At 58.5% G+C, this 17,924-nt stretch overlaps 9 protein-coding genes across 9 annotated transcripts; 3 read left to right on the forward strand and 6 right to left on the reverse strand.

Moving 5' to 3' along the window:
• Positions 1-367: 367 nt before the first annotated feature.
• SCHCODRAFT_02198696 (uncharacterized protein) lies at positions 368-1,079 on the forward strand. Its single transcript, XM_050342049.1, has one exon. The coding sequence runs from the start codon at positions 503-505 to the stop codon at positions 989-991; it is 489 nt and encodes a 162-aa protein (XP_050201757.1). The 5' UTR covers positions 368-502; the 3' UTR covers positions 992-1,079.
• Positions 1,080-1,450: 371 nt separating this feature from the next.
• SCHCODRAFT_02198700 (uncharacterized protein) lies at positions 1,451-2,306 on the forward strand. The gene has a single exon (XM_050342050.1). It carries the CDS (start codon positions 1,569-1,571, stop codon positions 2,157-2,159), a length of 591 nt encoding a protein of 196 aa, XP_050201758.1. The 5' UTR covers positions 1,451-1,568; the 3' UTR covers positions 2,160-2,306.
• Positions 2,307-3,693: 1,387 nt separating this feature from the next.
• SCHCODRAFT_02615784 (uncharacterized protein) lies at positions 3,694-6,254 on the forward strand. The gene is made up of 3 exons (XM_003033881.2): positions 3,694-3,806; positions 3,861-5,120; positions 5,172-6,254. The coding sequence occupies exons 1-3, from the start codon at positions 3,731-3,733 to the stop codon at positions 5,252-5,254; spliced, it is 1,419 nt and encodes a 472-aa protein (XP_003033927.1). The 5' UTR covers positions 3,694-3,730; the 3' UTR covers positions 5,255-6,254.
• A 1,275-nt stretch (positions 6,255-7,529) lies between these two features.
• SCHCODRAFT_02615793 (uncharacterized protein) lies at positions 7,530-8,549 on the reverse strand. The gene has a single exon (XM_050344728.1). The coding sequence runs from the start codon at positions 8,333-8,335 to the stop codon at positions 7,799-7,801; it is 537 nt and encodes a 178-aa protein (XP_050201759.1). The 5' UTR covers positions 8,336-8,549; the 3' UTR covers positions 7,530-7,798.
• Positions 8,448-9,376, reverse strand: SCHCODRAFT_02198760 (uncharacterized protein). Its single transcript, XM_050342051.1, has 6 exons — positions 9,358-9,376; positions 9,047-9,248; positions 8,877-8,904; positions 8,746-8,826; positions 8,612-8,683; positions 8,448-8,554 (listed from the first exon to the last, which is right to left on the reverse strand). Exons 2-5 carry the CDS (start codon positions 9,142-9,144, stop codon positions 8,618-8,620), a joined length of 273 nt encoding a protein of 90 aa, XP_050201760.1. The 5' UTR covers positions 9,145-9,248; positions 9,358-9,376; the 3' UTR covers positions 8,448-8,554; positions 8,612-8,617.
• Positions 9,127-10,472, reverse strand: SCHCODRAFT_02615794 (uncharacterized protein). Its single transcript, XM_050344729.1, has one exon. It carries the CDS (start codon positions 10,251-10,253, stop codon positions 9,501-9,503), a length of 753 nt encoding a protein of 250 aa, XP_050201761.1. The 5' UTR covers positions 10,254-10,472; the 3' UTR covers positions 9,127-9,500.
• A 1,070-nt stretch (positions 10,473-11,542) lies between these two features.
• SCHCODRAFT_02569777 (uncharacterized protein) lies at positions 11,543-13,437 on the reverse strand. The gene is made up of 3 exons (XM_003034462.3): positions 13,368-13,437; positions 13,254-13,314; positions 11,543-13,199 (listed from the first exon to the last, which is right to left on the reverse strand). Exons 2-3 carry the CDS (start codon positions 13,266-13,268, stop codon positions 11,613-11,615), a joined length of 1,602 nt encoding a protein of 533 aa, XP_003034508.2. The 5' UTR covers positions 13,269-13,314; positions 13,368-13,437; the 3' UTR covers positions 11,543-11,612.
• A 146-nt stretch (positions 13,438-13,583) lies between these two features.
• SCHCODRAFT_02533179 (uncharacterized protein) lies at positions 13,584-15,866 on the reverse strand. Its single transcript, XM_003034463.3, has 3 exons — positions 15,799-15,866; positions 15,680-15,744; positions 13,584-15,627 (listed from the first exon to the last, which is right to left on the reverse strand). Exon 3 carries the CDS (start codon positions 15,625-15,627, stop codon positions 14,047-14,049), a length of 1,581 nt encoding a protein of 526 aa, XP_003034509.1. The 5' UTR covers positions 15,680-15,744; positions 15,799-15,866; the 3' UTR covers positions 13,584-14,046.
• Positions 15,867-16,066: 200 nt separating this feature from the next.
• On the reverse strand, positions 16,067-17,911 carry SCHCODRAFT_02615810 (uncharacterized protein). The gene is made up of 2 exons (XM_003034464.3): positions 17,816-17,911; positions 16,067-17,756 (listed from the first exon to the last, which is right to left on the reverse strand). Exon 2 carries the CDS (start codon positions 17,746-17,748, stop codon positions 16,240-16,242), a length of 1,509 nt encoding a protein of 502 aa, XP_003034510.1. The 5' UTR covers positions 17,749-17,756; positions 17,816-17,911; the 3' UTR covers positions 16,067-16,239.
• Positions 17,912-17,924: the final 13 nt, after the last annotated feature.

Raw genomic sequence — 17,924 nt, forward strand, 5'->3', positions numbered from 1 at the left:
TTCACGTGCAAAGAGGGCGCTTTTTTACAAGGAAAAATAGGCCCATTCTACAAGCCTTTTCACGGATCTTTTCGCGCCCGTTTTGACGTGTCAAAAATGCGCCTTGACTCCCATTCTCTCAGAAAGGTACCTTGTGACACGTCAAAACGGGCGCGAAAAGATCCGTGAAAAGGCTTGTAGAATGGGCCTATTTTTCCTTGTAAAAAAGCGCCCTCTTTGCACGTGAATAGCCACGTGAAAACAACTTCTTTTCAGCCATCTTTTTACACGGAAAAACGCGCGCAAATAGGCGCCCATTTGACGCACCTTTTGACCTGCCAAAAGCGCCCGGTTTCACACTCATCTTCACACTCGTTCTTACATCCGGTTTCGCAAGTCAAAGAGCTTTTTATTGACGCGCTAAAACTACTCCCTTTTACGCTTGTTTTTCCGCACCTTTTCCCGCACCTTTTCCCGCACCTTTTTACTGGTCAAAATTCCGGTCCGCCACCCGTGTCAACCAATGCTCAGAAGAAAGGTCGACGCTGCGGACGAGACCAAGGGTCACTTGACCGTGTACGATGGACATGGCAGGCGCGCCGTTAGAAGAGAAGGGGCCCGGGCGTGCACCAGCCCGGGCGATCTGCGCCGTTCAAATCCAGTTCGTCAACGAGCAGAGGTCACAGGGAGCATAGAGGTGCAGCGTCGGTGCCGGCCCGTCCGACGGTTATGTGGCGCAGCGTGGATACGGTGGCGTTGCCATGCCCTCGAGGCGGGGGCAACAGCCATGACGCGCCCCGGCCCGAGGCAGGGCGCTCCGCTTTCCACCTGCTCGTCGTCTGGCTCCCTGTTCTCGCCCAGCATGCACCTGCTCCTCCACCTGACCTCGAATTTGAGCCTCCCCAGCCACCCACCGCGCTCGCTCCTGACCGGCCGTGGTCCTGTTCTTACTGGTTGCGGAGTTTCTCCAGGGCCTTGGGCTCGACGGAACATTGGCGGGACGACGGAATGATGTGTGCCACGCGACCGGAGAAGGGCGCTCGGAACGGAGGCTTTCTGACAATCACGTGGGAGTGCCCGCCTTCCTTCCCCGAAGCGCCCGCCACTCTTCCTCGGAACGTCGAGCACCGTTCCCTGAAGTGCTCGCCGCTGACCTTCGCCGCAGTCATCACCTCTTCGCACGTCTTCCGTACCGAAGTCGCGTCGAACAGTCTCCCCGCGTCTTCTTGTCTCCGCGTCTTTACGCCTGTGAAGCCGTCGAATTATCCGTTGCCTGCAGACTTTCGCCGCGTCCTCCCTATGCCTGGTTTGACAGCTATCTTTCAAGCTTACCTCCCGTCTTCGACGTCCCATATCCCGTCTTCAGAATGTCACCCTCGTCTTCAATATTCTTACTGAACCTTGACATGATGTGACTGCCTTACATCCATCCGTCCAACGAACTTCCGCCTTGACATCCCTTGACGGGAGGCGAAAGGACCTTCCCGCCCGCCTGACCCGGCTGTGGGCGAACGCCGCCACGAACGCACGCGCGCCACCCACAGCTGAGGAACCTCGCATCGTGTCTCGTCCATGGCAATGGGATTGACATGACCGGCGCAGCAATACTCGAACAGGAAGAACAGGACGCCGATCAAAACCAGGTTCTGTTCTACCGCGGAACGCGCTCCTGCAGAGATGGCACGCGCGCCTGCCATCTGCAGAGACGACGCTGCTGCGCAGCGCGCAGATGCCGCTCGATTGCCCTCCCGTCCACGCGAAGCCCTTCCATCCCTGCAGCGCCAAAACGTCATCGTCGTCGGGGTAGGCGGGAAGCCAGTAGTTGCCGTCCGCATCGAGGGGTTGCCGTCCGCATCGAGGGGGTTGCAAGTTCGACGGCTCGAGCGGCTGCGGTCCGCGAAATCTTCTGGTTCGTCGCGAATACCGCAAAAGCCGAGCGCGGGGACGTTGAGAAGTGCGGGCTGCCGAGCGAGATCCTGCGCATGTGCTCCCAGCAAAGGCTAATTTTCGGTCGTTACGGACATATGATGGTTGGACTGGGGCAAGGGATGGTTGGACGGGGTCAAGGGATGGTCGGACAGGTGCGACGAATAGCAGAACGGAGACCAGGGGGCAACATGCGAATCAGAGGAGCAACATGCGAGACTAGGGAGCAACAAGGGAGACGCGCGCCATGGTAATTATCGATAGGGACAAGTACGTGGAATTCTGAACCTTCAGGAGAGGAGTTATATGCATGGCCGGTAGCGAGGCAGGCGAGAGGGGCAGCATGCAGGTAAAGGAGTAATACTGACAAGCGACCAGGAGGAATAGCACGCGGTAGACGGACAGGGTCTTGAATATTCTTGACGCAGGAACGAGGATGTTGCAGGTACGAACGGGGACGATGAGAAGAGGGGACAGGCGAACGACCGCCTGTGGCGCGGGGACTGATAGGGGAGGAGTAATTGAATATTGAATATTCGAGGGCAGCGATGATTCGGGCAACGAGTATTCAAAGGGGAGAACGATTATTCAGTGGGGGCGGCGAGTATTCAGTGAGACCAGCGATGCCGTCACCATCGAGGGCGGTCTGCGCGCGGTCGCATGTGTTTCGTCATAGCCAAGATGGCAGCAAAGGGCCTGGGGTGTCACCGAACATCGTCATCGTTCGAGTCGGGGGTGGCAGACACTTGATCGAGCGTCGAGCGATTGGATGCGGTTTGAGGCGTCTGGACAAAGGGGAGGCAGGGAAATCGTGGGGAGGTGGTGTGTGGTCCAGTCGAGGATGAAAGAGCGTTGGAGCGAGGGCTGGACGCGCAACAAGTGCTGTCGAATCAGGCGTCAGATGCCCTTCGTGGGCTACAGCAGAAGTCCAGGAAATGAAGCGAGGCAGGCGAGGCGAGGCAAAGCAGATGGGTCGTGTGATGCTCGCGAATGAAACCAAGCGCGCAGAAGTGAGGTGCTGCTGTGAGCGCGGCGAGGTCGGAGGCTCGTTCGGCGACGCTCGTCTTTCTTGATCCTGGCGCCCCGCACGCACGAAAAGTTATCGGAGCGGAGAAAGAGACGCGGGAGAGGAGTACGGCTTCGCGGATTCGCCGGGCTGTGATTGCTGTCGGACGGGAGGACGCATCGCGCGTGATGCTCGGGGAGGAGGGCGAGCAAGGTGGTGCGGGGGAAGGAGCAAGCAGGGCTAGCGATGGCAGCGATTAGTCGCGGGTGCGCGTTGTGCCAGCAGCGTGGGGGACACCGTTTGCTGCACGAGCAGGGCAGGACTGATGCATGCTGATAATGTGTCAGAGCGCGCGGGGAGATAATCAGCAGCCACATGAAGGCGAGCGAGCCGGTGCAGGGTGCACTTGTGAGCCGGCTCAGGATCCACTCACGGGCTCCCGCGGGACGGCGGGCCGGGGCGGCAGCGCTCAGCAAGACCGTGCGGTCGGATAAACGCGAATTTCTGGACCAAGGGTGGCGTGTGCTCCTAGGAGGGAAAGGGGACTGGTCTGCAGCCGACCTTTGTGCGCGGGCATAGGGCAGGGGCAGACGAGCCGGGAGAACGATAGCGGGGGTGGCGGACAGGCGGGGAGATCGCAGATCTGATTGCCAGCATGCGCGAACGGCGGGCGCGAGATCGATCGGGATATCCCCGCAGGGCGGTGCCGGAAATAGGCTGCACGCGGTGGATGGCCCGGGATTAAGCCGAGTGTATATATATCCCGAGCGCGGGCAAGCGGCGACTCCTCTGAACTGCCCGAATTCCCCGCTTTTGAGCATGGAAGGCGAAATCGACTGGTGCGCCTCTTGTGGGCGCCAACTCGCCGCGAAACGCATCACAGAGACCATCAGAGGTGAGCGACCCCGCCCAGCGCGCCTTGTCCCCGACGCTCATCACCATCGCCCAGTCCCTGCCCCGCCCAATGCTCAGCCACCAGCACCAGCACCAGCACCCGGCAAGAAGGGCCGCAAGCAGCCACGACAGGCGCCTGCTCAGCCCGCCACAGTTCTCAAGACGCGCACTTTCTACGACAGCGCGCCCCTTCCCCTCTACTGCTCCGACAAATGCCGCCTCGCCGATCTCCAGAGCCCCGCACGCGCCGGCGCCCTCCCCATCGGCCACAACCCCGTCCGCCACCCGTGGCGCTTGGATGACGACGAGTTGGCGCTAGTCCCCGACTGCGCCGTCGACGACGTCTCCTCGGTCGGCACCTCATCCTCCGCGTCCTCCACCTCGTCCGCCCCGGAGCTTCAGCTCCGTGACATGGACCCCTCCCTCGCCGCCATCTTCCGTGGCTACGACTTCAAGCCGATGCCCCTCGTCCCCGGCTTGGCCCCCGACGCGCGTCCCGCCGTCCCCCGCTCGGCGCGTCGCAAACGCGACCTCGACGCAGAGTTCAACAGCGGCATCATGATGTCCGGCAAGCGCATACAGGAGTGGACCCACCCCGAGCAGCCCAAGCCTAGCCGCCCAGCCTACCCCCTTCCCTATCCCCCTGGCTACGCGCAACCGACTGCTCCGAAGGAACCCTCCTCTACCTCCTCCCAAAAGAACGGCGTCATCCCGGGTTGGAACGACGGCACCAACGCGTGGCGCGCGTCGATCTACAACCTGTCCTCCACCACCGATGTTGACCCCATGGACCTGCGCGAGCACTACGCGTACAGCACGCAGGTGGCCTCCACCCACCGCTCCTCTGGCGGCGTCGTGCCCACGATCCAGTCCTCTCCCCCTACTTCCCCGGTCACCTCCACCTCCTCCGTCCCCGGCCTGCGCAGGCACTCGACCCCGTCGACCGCCCGCACGGACCCGGACGCGCTCCTGCTGTCGAAGTTTTCCGAGCCCTTCAGCAGGCGCAGCGAGTCGCGCCAGACGCTGAACAGCGGCTCTCCGCGCCCGTCGTCCTCCATGCCTGAGTACCGCGAGAAGAGTCTCGTGGCGCGCGGCGCCGAGCACGCGCTCCTCGTCCCCAACGTGACCCTCAAGGTCCGCCGGAGGTCGAATGAGCGCACGGGCAGCAGCCTCCCGGGCGCGCGCAGTCCGCTGTCGATGACGGCGGTTGCGTCGAGCGACGAGGAGACGGATGGCGACGATGACGTGACGCTCACTGAGGACAAGCTCAGCGAGCTCAAGGTCTCCGATAAGCCCAAGCGGCCCACGATCGAGTGTGAGTTCCCTCACCTCATCTTCCTCATTACCTTCCTGACTCCCTTTCCAGCCCGCCCGTGGTCCTATGATGGCTACAAGACCTACCCGGCTATGCCATTGAAACGCGAGGTCTCTGCCCTCTGGCGGTGGTAATCGTCGACAATCACTCGACCCCCACCCTCGCGTATCGTCCCTTGCTCTCGCATGATCCTGCCCTCGCATAATCCGGCCCGCATCGCATATCATTATTCTCCCGCATGGACGCCCGGCTGCCAGCAAAGCATATCCACCCGCACTATCATACCCGTCTGAGGCCGACACCGACACGGACACCCTGCACGCATCACTGTCTCGCACGCGTATGCTTCACATCATCGCACGCGCATCTCACTCTCGCATGCAACACATCATCGCCCACAACGCAATAACTTATGTCTTCGCGCACGCACTACCCACACGCAATGCCCGTATCCTCATCACCTCGCACGCCCTACCCTACGCACGCACTACCTCGTCCACGACATCTACGGGTCACGCCGCGCCGCGAACGCATAATGGGTCCGTCTCACGCATCGCGCATCGTCGCGCACCACCACAACGCGCGCACCACCGTGCACGCTCACCGTCCTCGCACGGGCTATGGTTATGTTTATCACTTCTTATCCGTCGGTGTCAGCTTTCGTTCCTTGTTTGTTGTGTACTATACCTATCTCCTTCCACGCCTCTATTCTCCTCTGCACGCCTCTATCCTCTTCCGCATGTTACCTTTATTCCTCTATCCGCTTCCTCTGCTGCCTATTCCTCACCTATTCGCCGCCTCCCACTACCTATTTCTCTCCCACTACATCCTCATCACCTCACAAGGTACATGGCTGTATACTGTACTCGCGCTAATCTCTTCGGGTCGGGCGCGCGGCCCTTGTACTATGACTTTGTTACTTACTAGTTACTAGCTACTTTTTCTTGGCTTCGCTCTACTGAGCGAGCAGGCTTCGCTCGACACATCGAGCAGGCTTCGCTCTGCACAGCGAGTAGGCTTTGCTCTTGGACTACGGACCAAGGTGCACACTGTATGACGGGCGGGTCGTATGCGTAGGGTACGGGTCGTTATGAACGAAGAAACGAATAAATGAATGAACTGTATGAAACGAAACTTGTCGGTCGAGTGATTCGAGTGAACTGGGCGAGTGATTTGGGGAGCGGGCAGGATAGGAAAAGCAAGAGCGAGCAGGATAGGAAAAGGGAGAGCGAGAAGAAGAGGAAAAGGGAGATTGGATTTGAGTGAGTAGGGCTTCGAAACCGTTCGACGAAGATCACTAAAATGCTAACCATGAAGATCACTAATTACTGACTTCGGTCACTGTAGTAGAGAATAGGCTTGGTCACTATGAAGACAAGCAATCCACAGATGAAGGCCTTGCATTGTTGTGGCGCGTCGGCTTGTCGCCGCAGTTAAAATGTCGCTCTCGTCTTCCATGTTCACTCGGTCATGTTCCCTTCATCTCTACGCGCTCGCCGTCCAAGCCGTTCATATTCTCCTTCATATCTCTCCTCGCGCGACGCTCACCTGCTTTCATTCTTCTCGGACCTTGGAAGGGACCACGCCTTTTCCATCGGACTTGTGTACAGTAAGGAACGAAGGAAGGTCAGTACGGAGCGAAGGAAGGGCAATTCAGACCGCGTCTTTCTCTCATTTTCTGTCCGTTTCGTCGCTCGCGGTGAGGTTGAGGAGGGATTGAATTGAGGCGAGGGAGAGTATATCTATCGAATCCCTCGCGGGCGTCGAGGATGCCAGTACCTAACGATGACGTCGACGCACTGTAGAAGAGCGAGACGAACAGCGGGGACGGGCCGACAGGCCCAGCAAGAGAGGGTCGACATGGCCCAGCGGGAGGCGGTCATCAGGTCCAGCGATGGACTCTTCTAGACGTAGAACGGGCACTGCGTCGGACACCAGGATAATGAACGTGCGAGGCGTCTGCAATGGCCGCAAGGGATGGTATTCCGTACATCGTGGAGACTGTAGAGACCCACTCTCGGGAAGGAGGAAGACGGAAGGGACTCGCCGTGCAGACCGAAAGACCCACCGTACACCTTGTTGAACGCCTAAGACCGGTTTGAGGCAGTCAAGACGCTGGTCTCATGGCAGTCAAGACGAGGACGGCGATACCGCACTTACGGCAGCCCAAGCATGCGCCCTAGAGGCCTCCGATGTTTTGCCAGGTGGTGGGCGAGTCGGGATCATCAGTGCGAGACGTAGTCGCTGCCAAACAAGAGAGTTGGACAAGAGGCTTGACACACTGGATTTCAGAGGGTCGACACACTGAATTCAATGAAGTAACAAGGGCTGATAAGATCACGAGTAGGTACGCTGATGAGGGCCGTGCTCGTCGCTCGACCGCGGCCGCCACCCACCTGCAAGAGCCGAGGGCGCAGGGTTGCAGAGGTTGTCAGCGTCAGAGCTAGGACCGGAAACAACAGGGCTGATGAGCAAACACGGGGGACCTCGATGAGGACGAGAGGCTCGATGGGGACGAGAGAGCGGCACGCCGATGTCCGGGCAAGACCAGAGATGAAAGTTCCCATCGCACATGGACCTCCCCTCAAGCGCGCAGATGGGATCCAGCACGCAGACGGAGAGTTTGCATGCAGATGGATGGGATCACAGCAGTCGATAACCGTGTCGGTGGCGGGCGATTACACATAATCGCCGTCGCAAGGAAAGCCGCGCGCGTAATAGGTGGCCGGACGACCATCGATGGGCAGGTACGCAGGGCGCAGGGCATGGAACGAGGCGACGGCGGACGGCAACACGCGGGCGGGCAGCGAACACGCGGGCGACCAGCGACATGCGGAGAAAGAAAAAATTGCTAGCGGGACGGGACCTTCCAATGCGGGACGGAGGCGGTGGGAGGAGGCATGCGGGGCGTGCGAGAGAAAAATTGAGCGCGGGAGGGAAGGCAGCGACAAGCGGGGGCATGCGGGGCGCCTCATCCTCGTCCCGACGCGGCAGACGGCGGCAGGAGACGTCGAGCGCGCGGTTCCCCTGCCGCTGGCGGGCGCGTATCTGGCAACGCGAGCTGGTTCGGGGCGATCCACGGATTGCGAGAAGCCGGGAGGACGGAAGGACAGTAAGCGTCCCGTGACCGGATGACTGACGCGACGCGACGCGTCGACGCGTTTACAGCCAGAGATCAACAATGACAGCATCGACAGCGAGTGCGTCATGGACATCTGGATGACGCAAGCAGGCGACTAGCTGAGCGCGTTGGGCCCCTCGAGCTTGGGCGTCTGCTGGCGCCACTGGCGGTGAAGGGAAGGGCTCGCAGCTGTAGATAGCTGACAGCAGCGGTGGTATCGGGTACGTACTTCCCCTTGGTCTGCTGGCCCCGAGGCGATGGACGAGAGTTCAGTGAGCTAGCCCAGCGGTACCGAGAGCCTGAGCTGAGCCAGCTATAGGATATGCCGTATCAGTAGATGCAATGAACCTGAACTACCAATGCTGCTTACCGCCGTCTACTTCCCTTTCGCAGGCATAACGCCGCAATTCGCAGGAAAGAGGCCGAGAAAATCCTGCGCGCGCTGCGACGCGCACCTTAGATCAGCCCGACCTACGAGACTTCGCACGAGCATAGAGTACGCACAGTAAGCTGATTCGGATGTTCTCCCTCAGCAAGATAACACGGCGATGTTCGGACGACCGGATGCGCTTGTCCTGCGCGCCACTAAGCCGTCTGCTCGTGAATGCCTCAACGACTTAGAAAGCACTACTTACCTGGATCCCTATCGCCTGCTTGCATACCCTATCGCTGCGAATTAGCCTATCGCCCCGCTCCGTACCGGTAAGAGTCGTAGTCTCGTAGACTCGCAAAGTGGCCTTAGGCCCTCCGCCTCGGGGCGAGCGCGCCACAAACCCTAGCAGCCTATACACCGTCGCGTACGTACAAGGTGGTCGGGGCCAACGTAAGGATAAGGAAGGTCGCTCCTGCTGGATGCGGTAGCGCTCTGAGTGGAAGACGTATACAGCGGCGTTGATAGTTCATACAAAGGCGGACATTGCTCGCGGACTGAGGGCCTGGTCAGTGCGGCGCATACAGTCACGGAGGTAGAAGGCGTTCGCCTGCAGTCCGAGGTAGAAAGCACTCATCTGCAATCCGAGGTAGAAGGCGCTCGCCTGCAAATCGAGATAGAAGGACCTTACCTGCAATCCGAGGCATCATCGCGCGCGACTCGAGGGCAGAGAGAACCCTACTGACCACCCGAGGGAACCTTACCCATTTCGGGTAGGTTTTCCACTCAATGTGAGGACGTCTTCTACTCGGTTCGATGAGAGCGCGTCTTCCTTTGAATAGGAAGGGCAAACGTTCCCTGATGATAGGGCGCAACGTGCCTAGTGTCGCTAGCAGTAGGGGTTAGCAAAGGCGATAGAGCGGTGGGAAGGTTGGTTGAAGGACGAAGGGAAAGTGATAGAATGAAGGGAAAGTAGTTGAATGAAAGAAAGGAAACCGATAGAACGAAGAGAACACGGAGGAACACGACGAAGCTCTTCGAGCAGGAACGTTGAATCTTGATAGCTCTTCGAGCAGGAACATCCAATCTTGATAGCTCTTCGTGCGGGACAGCGAGGAACATAACGAAGCCCTCCGAGCGCGATATACATCGTCCTTCGAGCGCGATATACTTCCTTCCTTCCTTCCATCGACCTTCGAGTCTGGACCGACGTCCCATCGACTCTGGCACCGACGTCCCATCTACTTTGGCACCGACGTCCTTCTACTCTGGCACAGACGTACCTTCTGCTCTGGCACCGACGTCCCACATCTACTCTGGCACCGATAGCCTTTGACTGGGAAATGCGACCGATCGTTTGTCGAGCAGGAACCAACGACCGATTGTTCGTCGAGCAGGAACCACCGGCCATGCGACCGGTCCTTCGTCGAGCAGGAACCAACGACCGATCGTTCAGAGAGCATGGACGAACAGTCATTCGCCCCGGGGCCGATAGCGCCGCTTGCGAGGTTAGGGCGGCTGCCCTATTTTCGTGATAGTTGACAGCGAAGGCGACCGTGCAAGGCGGGGAGGGCGACCGTGCGAGGGGGGTCGTGCAAGACGGGGAGGGGATCGTGCAAGGTGGGGAGGGGGATCGCAGCATAGCGGGAAATGACGAAGATCATGATAGGGAGAACCGCGAGCGAAGCTCATAGAGGGTGAAGGATCGAGGAACGAAGTTCATAGAGGGTGAATGCGTGACGAGCGAAGTTCATAACGAGCAAAGACATGAACGTTATAGATAATTCAAGTCAGAGTCTGAAGCTCAGCATGTGAAGAGACGAACCCATTAGGATAGCTGGATGAAGGAGGTTCGTAGCCTGACCAGATGGAGGAAGAAGTGAAGTTCATAGAACGAAGAGGGAAAAGGAACAACGCACCTCGTACTGAATGTCGAAGCGCTTCGACGGGCCCGGATCGCTACGAAGTAGTGAGTGCGGTTGGTACCTTGACTGGCGAACCCGCGGACGACGCAGGTAGACTTTGAAAAGCTGATGAGCTTTACGAAGAACGTTTGCGCACCCTAAGAAAAGCGCTCGTGAGTTCTGCCAAGGTCGCCGATGGATTTTGCGAAGGATGCTGATGGATTACGCCGAGGACGTTGGCGAGCTTTTTGGAGGACTCGTGAGAGTCGGAGAGGGACGGCGAGACGCACAAATGGCGCCGATAAAACTGGCGGAGTGCGCCGGACGGGACGCACGAGCTTCGCCGAGGGACTGACATTCACGAAGCGGCGATATGAGCTATCACGGGTGCGAGCGAATTAGCGAGAGCAGTAGGAAAACATAGGCGCCGGTAAGTAGGTTGAGCAATGGAGCGACGTCGTCGAGAACATCGTCAAGTTCAACATGGTGTGAGTGGCGGTAACACGTGCTGCGCGCACCTACATTTGGCGCCCGCCAGGGAAGTAGCAGAGGATGGTTTGAGGACCTCAACACAAAACCAGAGGACGCACTTGTGCACTGGATGTACGAACACACCCGCGTACTCGATGTAGGGACGCTCCGGCAGGCTCGAATCGCAGCACGGTGACAGTGGACGAAACGGATCGAGGTGCATGGCGAGAAGCGGAAAGAGGACCAAGATTGGCCATAGAGCACTGAGAGTAGCGTCAGTGATCCTTCATGTAGGAAGACTCGAGGTACGACGATACCGACGACTGGTTGGCCACGTGCCGTTTTCGTGTTACCGACGCTCGGCGGGTTCGTGTCCAGCGCTTCCAGGAGGTATCCCGTCCCTCCAGTCTTTCGTCAAAGGGCCGGTGTTGAAGGCCTTGTCAGTGATATAGAGATCAGGTCCAACTAGCAAGACGGTGATCGTGGCGCGCTTTGTGCAGTCAGCGCCCACGCTTCTACAAACATGGTGAGCAACTTCGATATCTCGCTTTGGGCCGCCGAATATGGTTGAGTTTCACCGACGAATCGTTTAGTATATTTCAGTACGTATGCGTCGCGAGCCACGCCTACACGGAATAATTCGAGTTGGGACCGTCATCTGCAGGAGGCCAACAGTATTCCTTCCCGCCGCCGCCTTTGGCACAGAAGTGCGTCAGGAGAGGTAGGTCCTTCCCATCCACCGACATGGCCCGCATCCTAGACTCGAGTATGGCCATGAGAACAGCGTCGACCTCGAGATCCTTCGGGTCCGCCCTGTTGTAGCGGTTGCCAAAGCGTATGCTAAGTCGCGCGAGATTCGGCAGGAAGGCCAAAGACGACGGCACGGTTGGCTGGCGGACCATGTCGCGTAGCAGGTCCAGCGTGATGAGGCTTGGGGACAGCTCGCGCGCCATGTCCCGGTTACTCAGAAAGATCTCCTCCAGTGAGGGGAGTACGCGCAAGCACGCGATGAGTTCTCGTCCCGATGGCCCCGGATCCAGCGAGCTTGCGAGGCCGAGCGTGCGGAGGGACGGGCAGTTCTCCGAGCGCGCGAGCAGGGATTGCAGCGCTTTGAAGGCGTTGAGCTCGTCGTCCAAGGTCCACGCGGACTCCATGAACAAGGTCGTAAGGTTGGGAGAGGTGAAGGAGTAGCACAGCGCGACGGCATCGTTGCTGAGGACAAGCTCTTCGATGCGCGGGAAGGCTGTGAGTGGTAACACATTTGCGCAGGATGCATCAGCGGCGATGTCAAGCATACGTAAAGTCTCGCTACAGGACAGGATAGCTCCGACAGTAGGTTCGAGCGCGCAGTCGTCGGAGTAGATGGTGAGCACGGTGAGAGTCCAGCTCGATGGCAAGACGAGGGGATGGATGGGAGATTTGTAGTCAATGCAGAAATTATTGATTTTGGGTGCACTTTGAAACGCGTGGATGGGTACCTGGACCGCGGCGCCTTTGTCTCTGAGAACGAACATCAACAAGCGCTTCAGTGCAGGAAAGGTGCGCTCGATCAGGTCTTCGTACGCGCGCGCAGGTATTCCGGCAAGCATCACCCGCTCCCACCTGTGCGACTGATCGCACAACAACGTCCAGACCTCGTCGCTCCAGATCTCATTTATCGAGGGCTTGGGATTCATGCCACACATATTCATGTCGAGAGTCAGGTGCAGCGGCGCCTGAGCGGTTTTCGCCAACTCGTCCTTCAGGGCAGCGACATACTTTGCAGGTGGATTAGTCTTCGCTGTTAAGATGAGTGTCGTCCAGAGGCGAGGTGTGGCGAGGGCGATACACCGCCAAGAATGACATATTTGCGCGAGGCAAACTGTCCTGCGCCCGACGTATCCCGAATACCATGGATCCGACACCGCGTGAACAAATATCTTCGAGAGAATTTCGGGAGGCAGGCGGCGGCATGGATGAATGAGAGCGTCGTGAATTGGGATTTGTTGGCGAAGCGCAATGATCCTATCGAAGACTTTCAGCGCCCCCGTCTCGTCATTCCTATCGCAGGTCTTCCGCAACTGCCGACCCGCCTCGTCATCGAGCTGGCGAAGCTCTCGGGCCTTTTGTTTGATTATGCTGGCATTCGGACCATCTGGAACATATGGTGTACGATGAAGGGCAATGCTCGCGACGTCGCGAGCTTTTTCAATGGCGTCATCTATAGTTTCCATCTATGAGCGTCCGTGGTCAGAGAACGAGCTGAGAAGGTCGGTCTTGACACGCACCTCGACGTCGTTCATTACCGAAAGGCCTCCTTGCCCGCCTTCTTGCGGCTGTATCCAGCTACTTTGAAAGTGCATGAGAGACGCATGGGAGCCAGCAGTAATTTTGATACTCACTCAGGCCAATTACAAGCGCTTCGCTTCGATGGACGCGGTAGGCGGTAAGTATGCGTTCGGGACAAGACGCGTCTGATCACGCCACGCGTGTCGAAGAATTTCCCTATTTGGGAAAAATGCAACGCGCGTCCACAACCATGCGCTTGCTCAAGTTGGGGGAACGCGTACGGCGGTGAATCGCGCAGGGCTCGGTGTCGAATAATGGCTCGCAAGCTTGCTCCACTGCATTTCGCTGCATGAGGCGTATATTCCTCTAGCAAGACGGTGTGATGATTTTCTTTCAAGAAGGAGACTCGCTGAATTTCTCGTAACTGACATCGTAGAATGATACTATATCGTGATAGTCGTGAAGGTTGAACAGTACGGATAACGAGCGTACATATCATGAAATATGGCAAGGCCCTCAGACGGTACGTAAGAATGTCCTCAGTGAATCAACGGGAGTGAGCTCCAACGACCTGCCGGCAGGCGAGCACGACTCCTGGACCGAGGACGTACAAAGACACCATCGTTAGGCTACAGACAAGTTCGCTATCAGGAATGAGGGGCAGCTTTGTAGAACCGCAGTCTCGCCCCTGCGAGCCAGCGCATTGGGGAACAATCCTGGGTGTACTTCAAATTTCGGAGTCGGGCGTTGCACCACGGACATGGAATTCACCATTCCATTGCGGAGCATAACTCAGTAGTCGTCCTCATCCATGCTCACGTCAGATTCCGAGTCGCTGGGATCTTCAGCTAGAGGTGGCAAGCAACAACCCTTCAGATCACCGCCGGCATTGTTGTAGTAGCGCTGAAGGAGAGCGAGCGCCCTTCCATCGGCCGACATGGCCTGCGTCCTAGACTCGGGTATGGCCCTGAGCACAGAGCGGACCTCGGGATCCGCCGGGTCTGCGCCGTTGTTGTAATCGTCGCCAAACACTACGGAGAGCTGCGTGAGATTTGGCAGGAAGGCCAAGGACGATGGATCGTCCGCATCGCGGACCATGGCGCGCAACAGGTCCAGTGTGATGAGGCTTGGCTCCGTGTCGTCCGTGTAATCTCGGTTCTGCAGGCCGAGCTCCTCCAACGATGAGAGTGACCGCAAGCTGGCGATGAGGTCGCGCCCCTGTGGCCCCGAGTCCAGCGAGTTGAGGGTGAGCTTGCGAAGGGAGGGGCAGTCGCCGGAGCGGGCGAGCATGGACTGCAGCGCTACGAAGGCATTGAAGTCATCGTCAAGACTGTTCCAGGTATCCATGTGCAGTGATTGGAGGTTGGGAGCGGTGAAGACATGACAGAGCGCGGTAGCATTGCCGCCGAGATCAAGCAGTTCAAGGAACGGGAAGTTCGCGGGTGGCGGCAAATTCGCACAGGAAGCGTCCGAGGTCAGGTGACACTCCCGTAGCGTGTCGCAACAGGCCAAGATAACTCCGACATGCGGCGCGAGCGTGCAAGCCTCGGTGAAGAGGATGCTGAGCTCGGTAAGAGCCCAGTTCGAGGGCAAGGTGAAAGGAAGGATGGGGGCAGAGTCGCCGGTGATGGACAGGCTATGAACCCGGGGTGCATTCTCAAACACCTGGATGGGTAGATGGATTACATCCTCATAGCTGTTCACCGTCATCGACAGGGTGTGCAGCAGGGGGAAGGAACGGCCGAGCAGTCGCTCGTAGGCGACCATAGGTAGCGAATTCAGCAAAGCATATTCCCACCTGTGCGCCTGTTCACACAGCAGCTCCCAGACTTCGTCGCTCCACCTCGCGTCCCTCTCGCCATACCCTGACGCGGCAGAAGCAGACATACACATCTCTACTTCCAGCGGCGCCTGCGCCGTCTTCGCCAAATCGGCCCTCAGGGCAGCCACGTGTTTCACAGGTGGATTGAAGTGGGGTAGGAAACGAAGCGTCGTCCAGAGGCGAGGCATAGCAAAAGCAGCGCACCGCCAAGCATGGCATACTTGCGCGAAGTTCAGGATCCTACGCCCGACGAACTGAGCAGTCCAATCGTCCGGGACTGCGTGGCGGAAGACTTCCGAGAGGATCTCGGGAGGGAGGCGTCGCCATGGGTGAAGGAGCGCGTCGTGGATGGCGATCTGCCTGCGAAGCGCACCCACTCTGGCCGTGAGTGCCTGCATCTGTAGTTCCGCGTCGTGCTCGAGCGAGCGCAGCTCGTCGGCCGTCTGCTTGATTATGCTGGCGTTGTGGTTGTCTGGAGCGTGGGGCTGGCGATGAAGGGCGATGTTCGCGACAGAGCTCGCCCTTGCGATAGGGTCATCCGAGAGGTTCATCTGTGACACTATGTGATCAGAGGGCGCGCTGATAAGGCCGTTCTTGACACACCTCGAGGCTAGCGCTATCTGATATTAAAAGACTGTTCTGCTCGCGTTGCTACCAGGCTAGGTTGTCTGGTTGTACATGCGTGAGGATACGGAGGGCTCAGCCATGGTACAGACACTCACCTTCAAGTGCTTCACTTCAGAGACTGCCGTTGATGACGAGCGTTGGGGATGAGGTGCGTCGTATCAGCTCAGATCGCGCTTTATTGTGTTGGCGTGTGGAAGAACTTCCCCATTTGAGCACAATAGGACCGCCTTTTACGTGTACAATGCACAACAATGTGTTGCAATGTTCGACAATGTTCGACAATGTTTGCTTCAATGTGGAGATACTGATTTCTCAGACTTGACGCAGACATTTCTCGCGCCTCCCTCTGGGACTGTCGTACTTGGCGAGTGCGCAGAGATTCAAATAAGCAGAGCACCTGCGCTTCGCAGTAGACACGAAGATTAAGTACAAAAAGCTCGTACGCGGTGTTCGTGGGTACTCCGCGTCGTTGCACGGGCCGGGGAAGGCTTCCTCCCGGTCGTTATTGTTACTACGGGAGCGCTCGTGGACATGTTTCACGAAGAACGGCGCAGGTAAACGAGCGATTGTCCGGCCGTCAACGGAGACGGACGCATCCGCGACTGCATCATCGTTCCCATAGCCTCGTCCAATCCCTCCGGGTTTTCGTTGCCGTGCGCGTAGCCGAGATCCAGATACTCGAGACGCGGGAGGAACGCGAGTGACGCCGGCGAGTCGCGCGTCAACGCGCGGATAAGGTCCATAGACGCCGGGGGCTCCATGCGCTCGAAATACTCGTTGTTCCTCACCGAGAGGCGCTCGAGGTGCGGAAGGCGTGCGGGGCAGCGAACGACCTCGCGCGCGGTGCAGTCGAAGCCGCGGAGGTCGAGGTCGCGGAGGGACGGGCAGTCGTTGGAGTTGTCGAGCAAGGACTCGAAGGCGGTGATTTCGTTGACCGGTGAATCCTCGAGAGGCATTTCGCCGAGGTAGAGGTACTCCAGAGCGGGTGCGGACATCAGACGACAGAAGTGAATGCCGGCGTACATGAGGCTCAGCTGTTGGAGGGCGGGGAAGACAGCGCGAGTGTGGCCCTCTACGGGCGCCCCGAAAACGGGTGCTGACACTTCGCACACGACCAACGACGTGCATGCCAGTATGAGGGGCAGACACGGTGAAAGCGGGGCGTCGGGCTCGAGCTCGCAGTTGATGACCAGCCGGGTAAGCCTCCAAGAAGATGGGAGGAGCAGAGGGACGGCCGGTGGTTCCCAATATTGAATACGAAGGTTTTCCAAGTTCGGTGCATCGCTGAACAGACGCAAGGGTAGTTCGGTAGTGATATCAGGGTCGTCCTCGTTATGAGTTCGCAAGCTGAGGAATCGGAGCGCGGGGAAAGTCAAGGGACGGTACGTGTATGCTGCCAAGGCAGACGCGGAGACGTCGCCCAGAAAGGCGCTCTCCCAGTGGTCTACGTGCGCGCAGAGCGCCTCCCATATGTCGGTGGACCAGAAAGCCGCGCGGAAGGGTCCTCTGACTCGTTCCCGGAAGCGCATGTGTTCGTCCTCGTCAATGAGGTCAACATGGACATTGAGCGGGGCTCGGCCGGTCCTGGCGAGCTCGTTCTTGATGCCTTCAACGTTGTACATCTGCGCGTCGGGTCCACGGCATGGACGTATGTAGATGTCTGTCCAGAGTTGCGGCGTCTGAAAGATGATGGCGCGCCATCGATGGCAGACTTGAGCGATCCTGAATGGTCTCGCGCCAGCGGCGTCGCTAGACCAGCCGTGACCCAGGACCATAAGAAAGATGGTCGACCAAAGTTCGGGAGGAAGGCGATGGCAGGGTGAAAGAAGGGAAGTATGGATCGCAGCTTGTTTGCGGACACGGTCCCTCAGCTCCGCAAGTCTGGCGATCTCGGAAGTCAGACGTTCGTCCGCATGGTCTAGCAAGCGCAGCTGAGTGTTGAGGACGAGGGCGTCACGGGGAGTAGGGGAGTATCCGGCGCGCTGGTGATCGAGGGAGGCTGATACACCTGTCTTCGTGAGGAGATCCCCAACGTCCGTCGACATCCAGACGGCTACGACGTGGACCTCTGAGCCTCGCTTGGACACCGCTTGCAACGACGCACTCGCTCACCTGCCGCAGTACGGTTCCTATTTTCCTTCTCCTTTGGACGGGAATGCGAAGTCACGACCGTGTGCTCTTTCCTGCTCGCGCGGTGATCGTGGTTCGTGCAAAGAGACGA

The sequence above is a fragment of the Schizophyllum commune genome (genome assembly GCF_000143185.2).
Source record: "Schizophyllum commune H4-8 unplaced genomic scaffold SCHCOscaffold_3, whole genome shotgun sequence".
Lineage (NCBI taxonomy): Eukaryota > Fungi > Basidiomycota > Agaricomycetes > Agaricales > Schizophyllaceae > Schizophyllum > Schizophyllum commune.

Coding starts and splice junctions, on each gene's coding strand:
- SCHCODRAFT_02198700 (XM_050342050.1), top strand. CDS start 1,569: ATGACCGGCGCAGCAATACTCGAACAGGAAGAACAGGACGCCGATCAA.
- SCHCODRAFT_02615794 (XM_050344729.1), bottom strand. CDS start 10,253: ATGCTGCGATCCCCCTCCCCACCTTGCACGATCCCCTCCCCGTCTTGC.
- SCHCODRAFT_02615784 (XM_003033881.2), top strand. CDS start 3,731: ATGGAAGGCGAAATCGACTGGTGCGCCTCTTGTGGGCGCCAACTCGCC. Junction 3,807..3,860: donor CATCACAGAGACCATCAGAG/GTGAGCGACCCC, acceptor ACCATCGCCCAG/TCCCTGCCCCGCCCAATGCT. Junction 5,121..5,171: donor CAAGCGGCCCACGATCGAGT/GTGAGTTCCCTC, acceptor CTCCCTTTCCAG/CCCGCCCGTGGTCCTATGAT.
- SCHCODRAFT_02533179 (XM_003034463.3), bottom strand. CDS start 15,627: ATGAACCTCTCGGATGACCCTATCGCAAGGGCGAGCTCTGTCGCGAAC.
- SCHCODRAFT_02198696 (XM_050342049.1), top strand. CDS start 503: ATGCTCAGAAGAAAGGTCGACGCTGCGGACGAGACCAAGGGTCACTTG.
- SCHCODRAFT_02615810 (XM_003034464.3), bottom strand. CDS start 17,748: ATGTCGACGGACGTTGGGGATCTCCTCACGAAGACAGGTGTATCAGCC.
- SCHCODRAFT_02615793 (XM_050344728.1), bottom strand. CDS start 8,335: ATGTCCATGACGCACTCGCTGTCGATGCTGTCATTGTTGATCTCTGGC.
- SCHCODRAFT_02198760 (XM_050342051.1), bottom strand. CDS start 9,144: ATGAACTATCAACGCCGCTGTATACGTCTTCCACTCAGAGCGCTACCG. Junction 8,905..9,046: donor ACGTTGGCCCCGACCACCTT/GTACGTACGCGA, acceptor TCGCAGCGATAG/GGTATGCAAGCAGGCGATAG. Junction 8,684..8,745: donor AACATCCGAATCAGCTTACT/GTGCGTACTCTA, acceptor TGCGCGTCGCAG/CGCGCGCAGGATTTTCTCGG.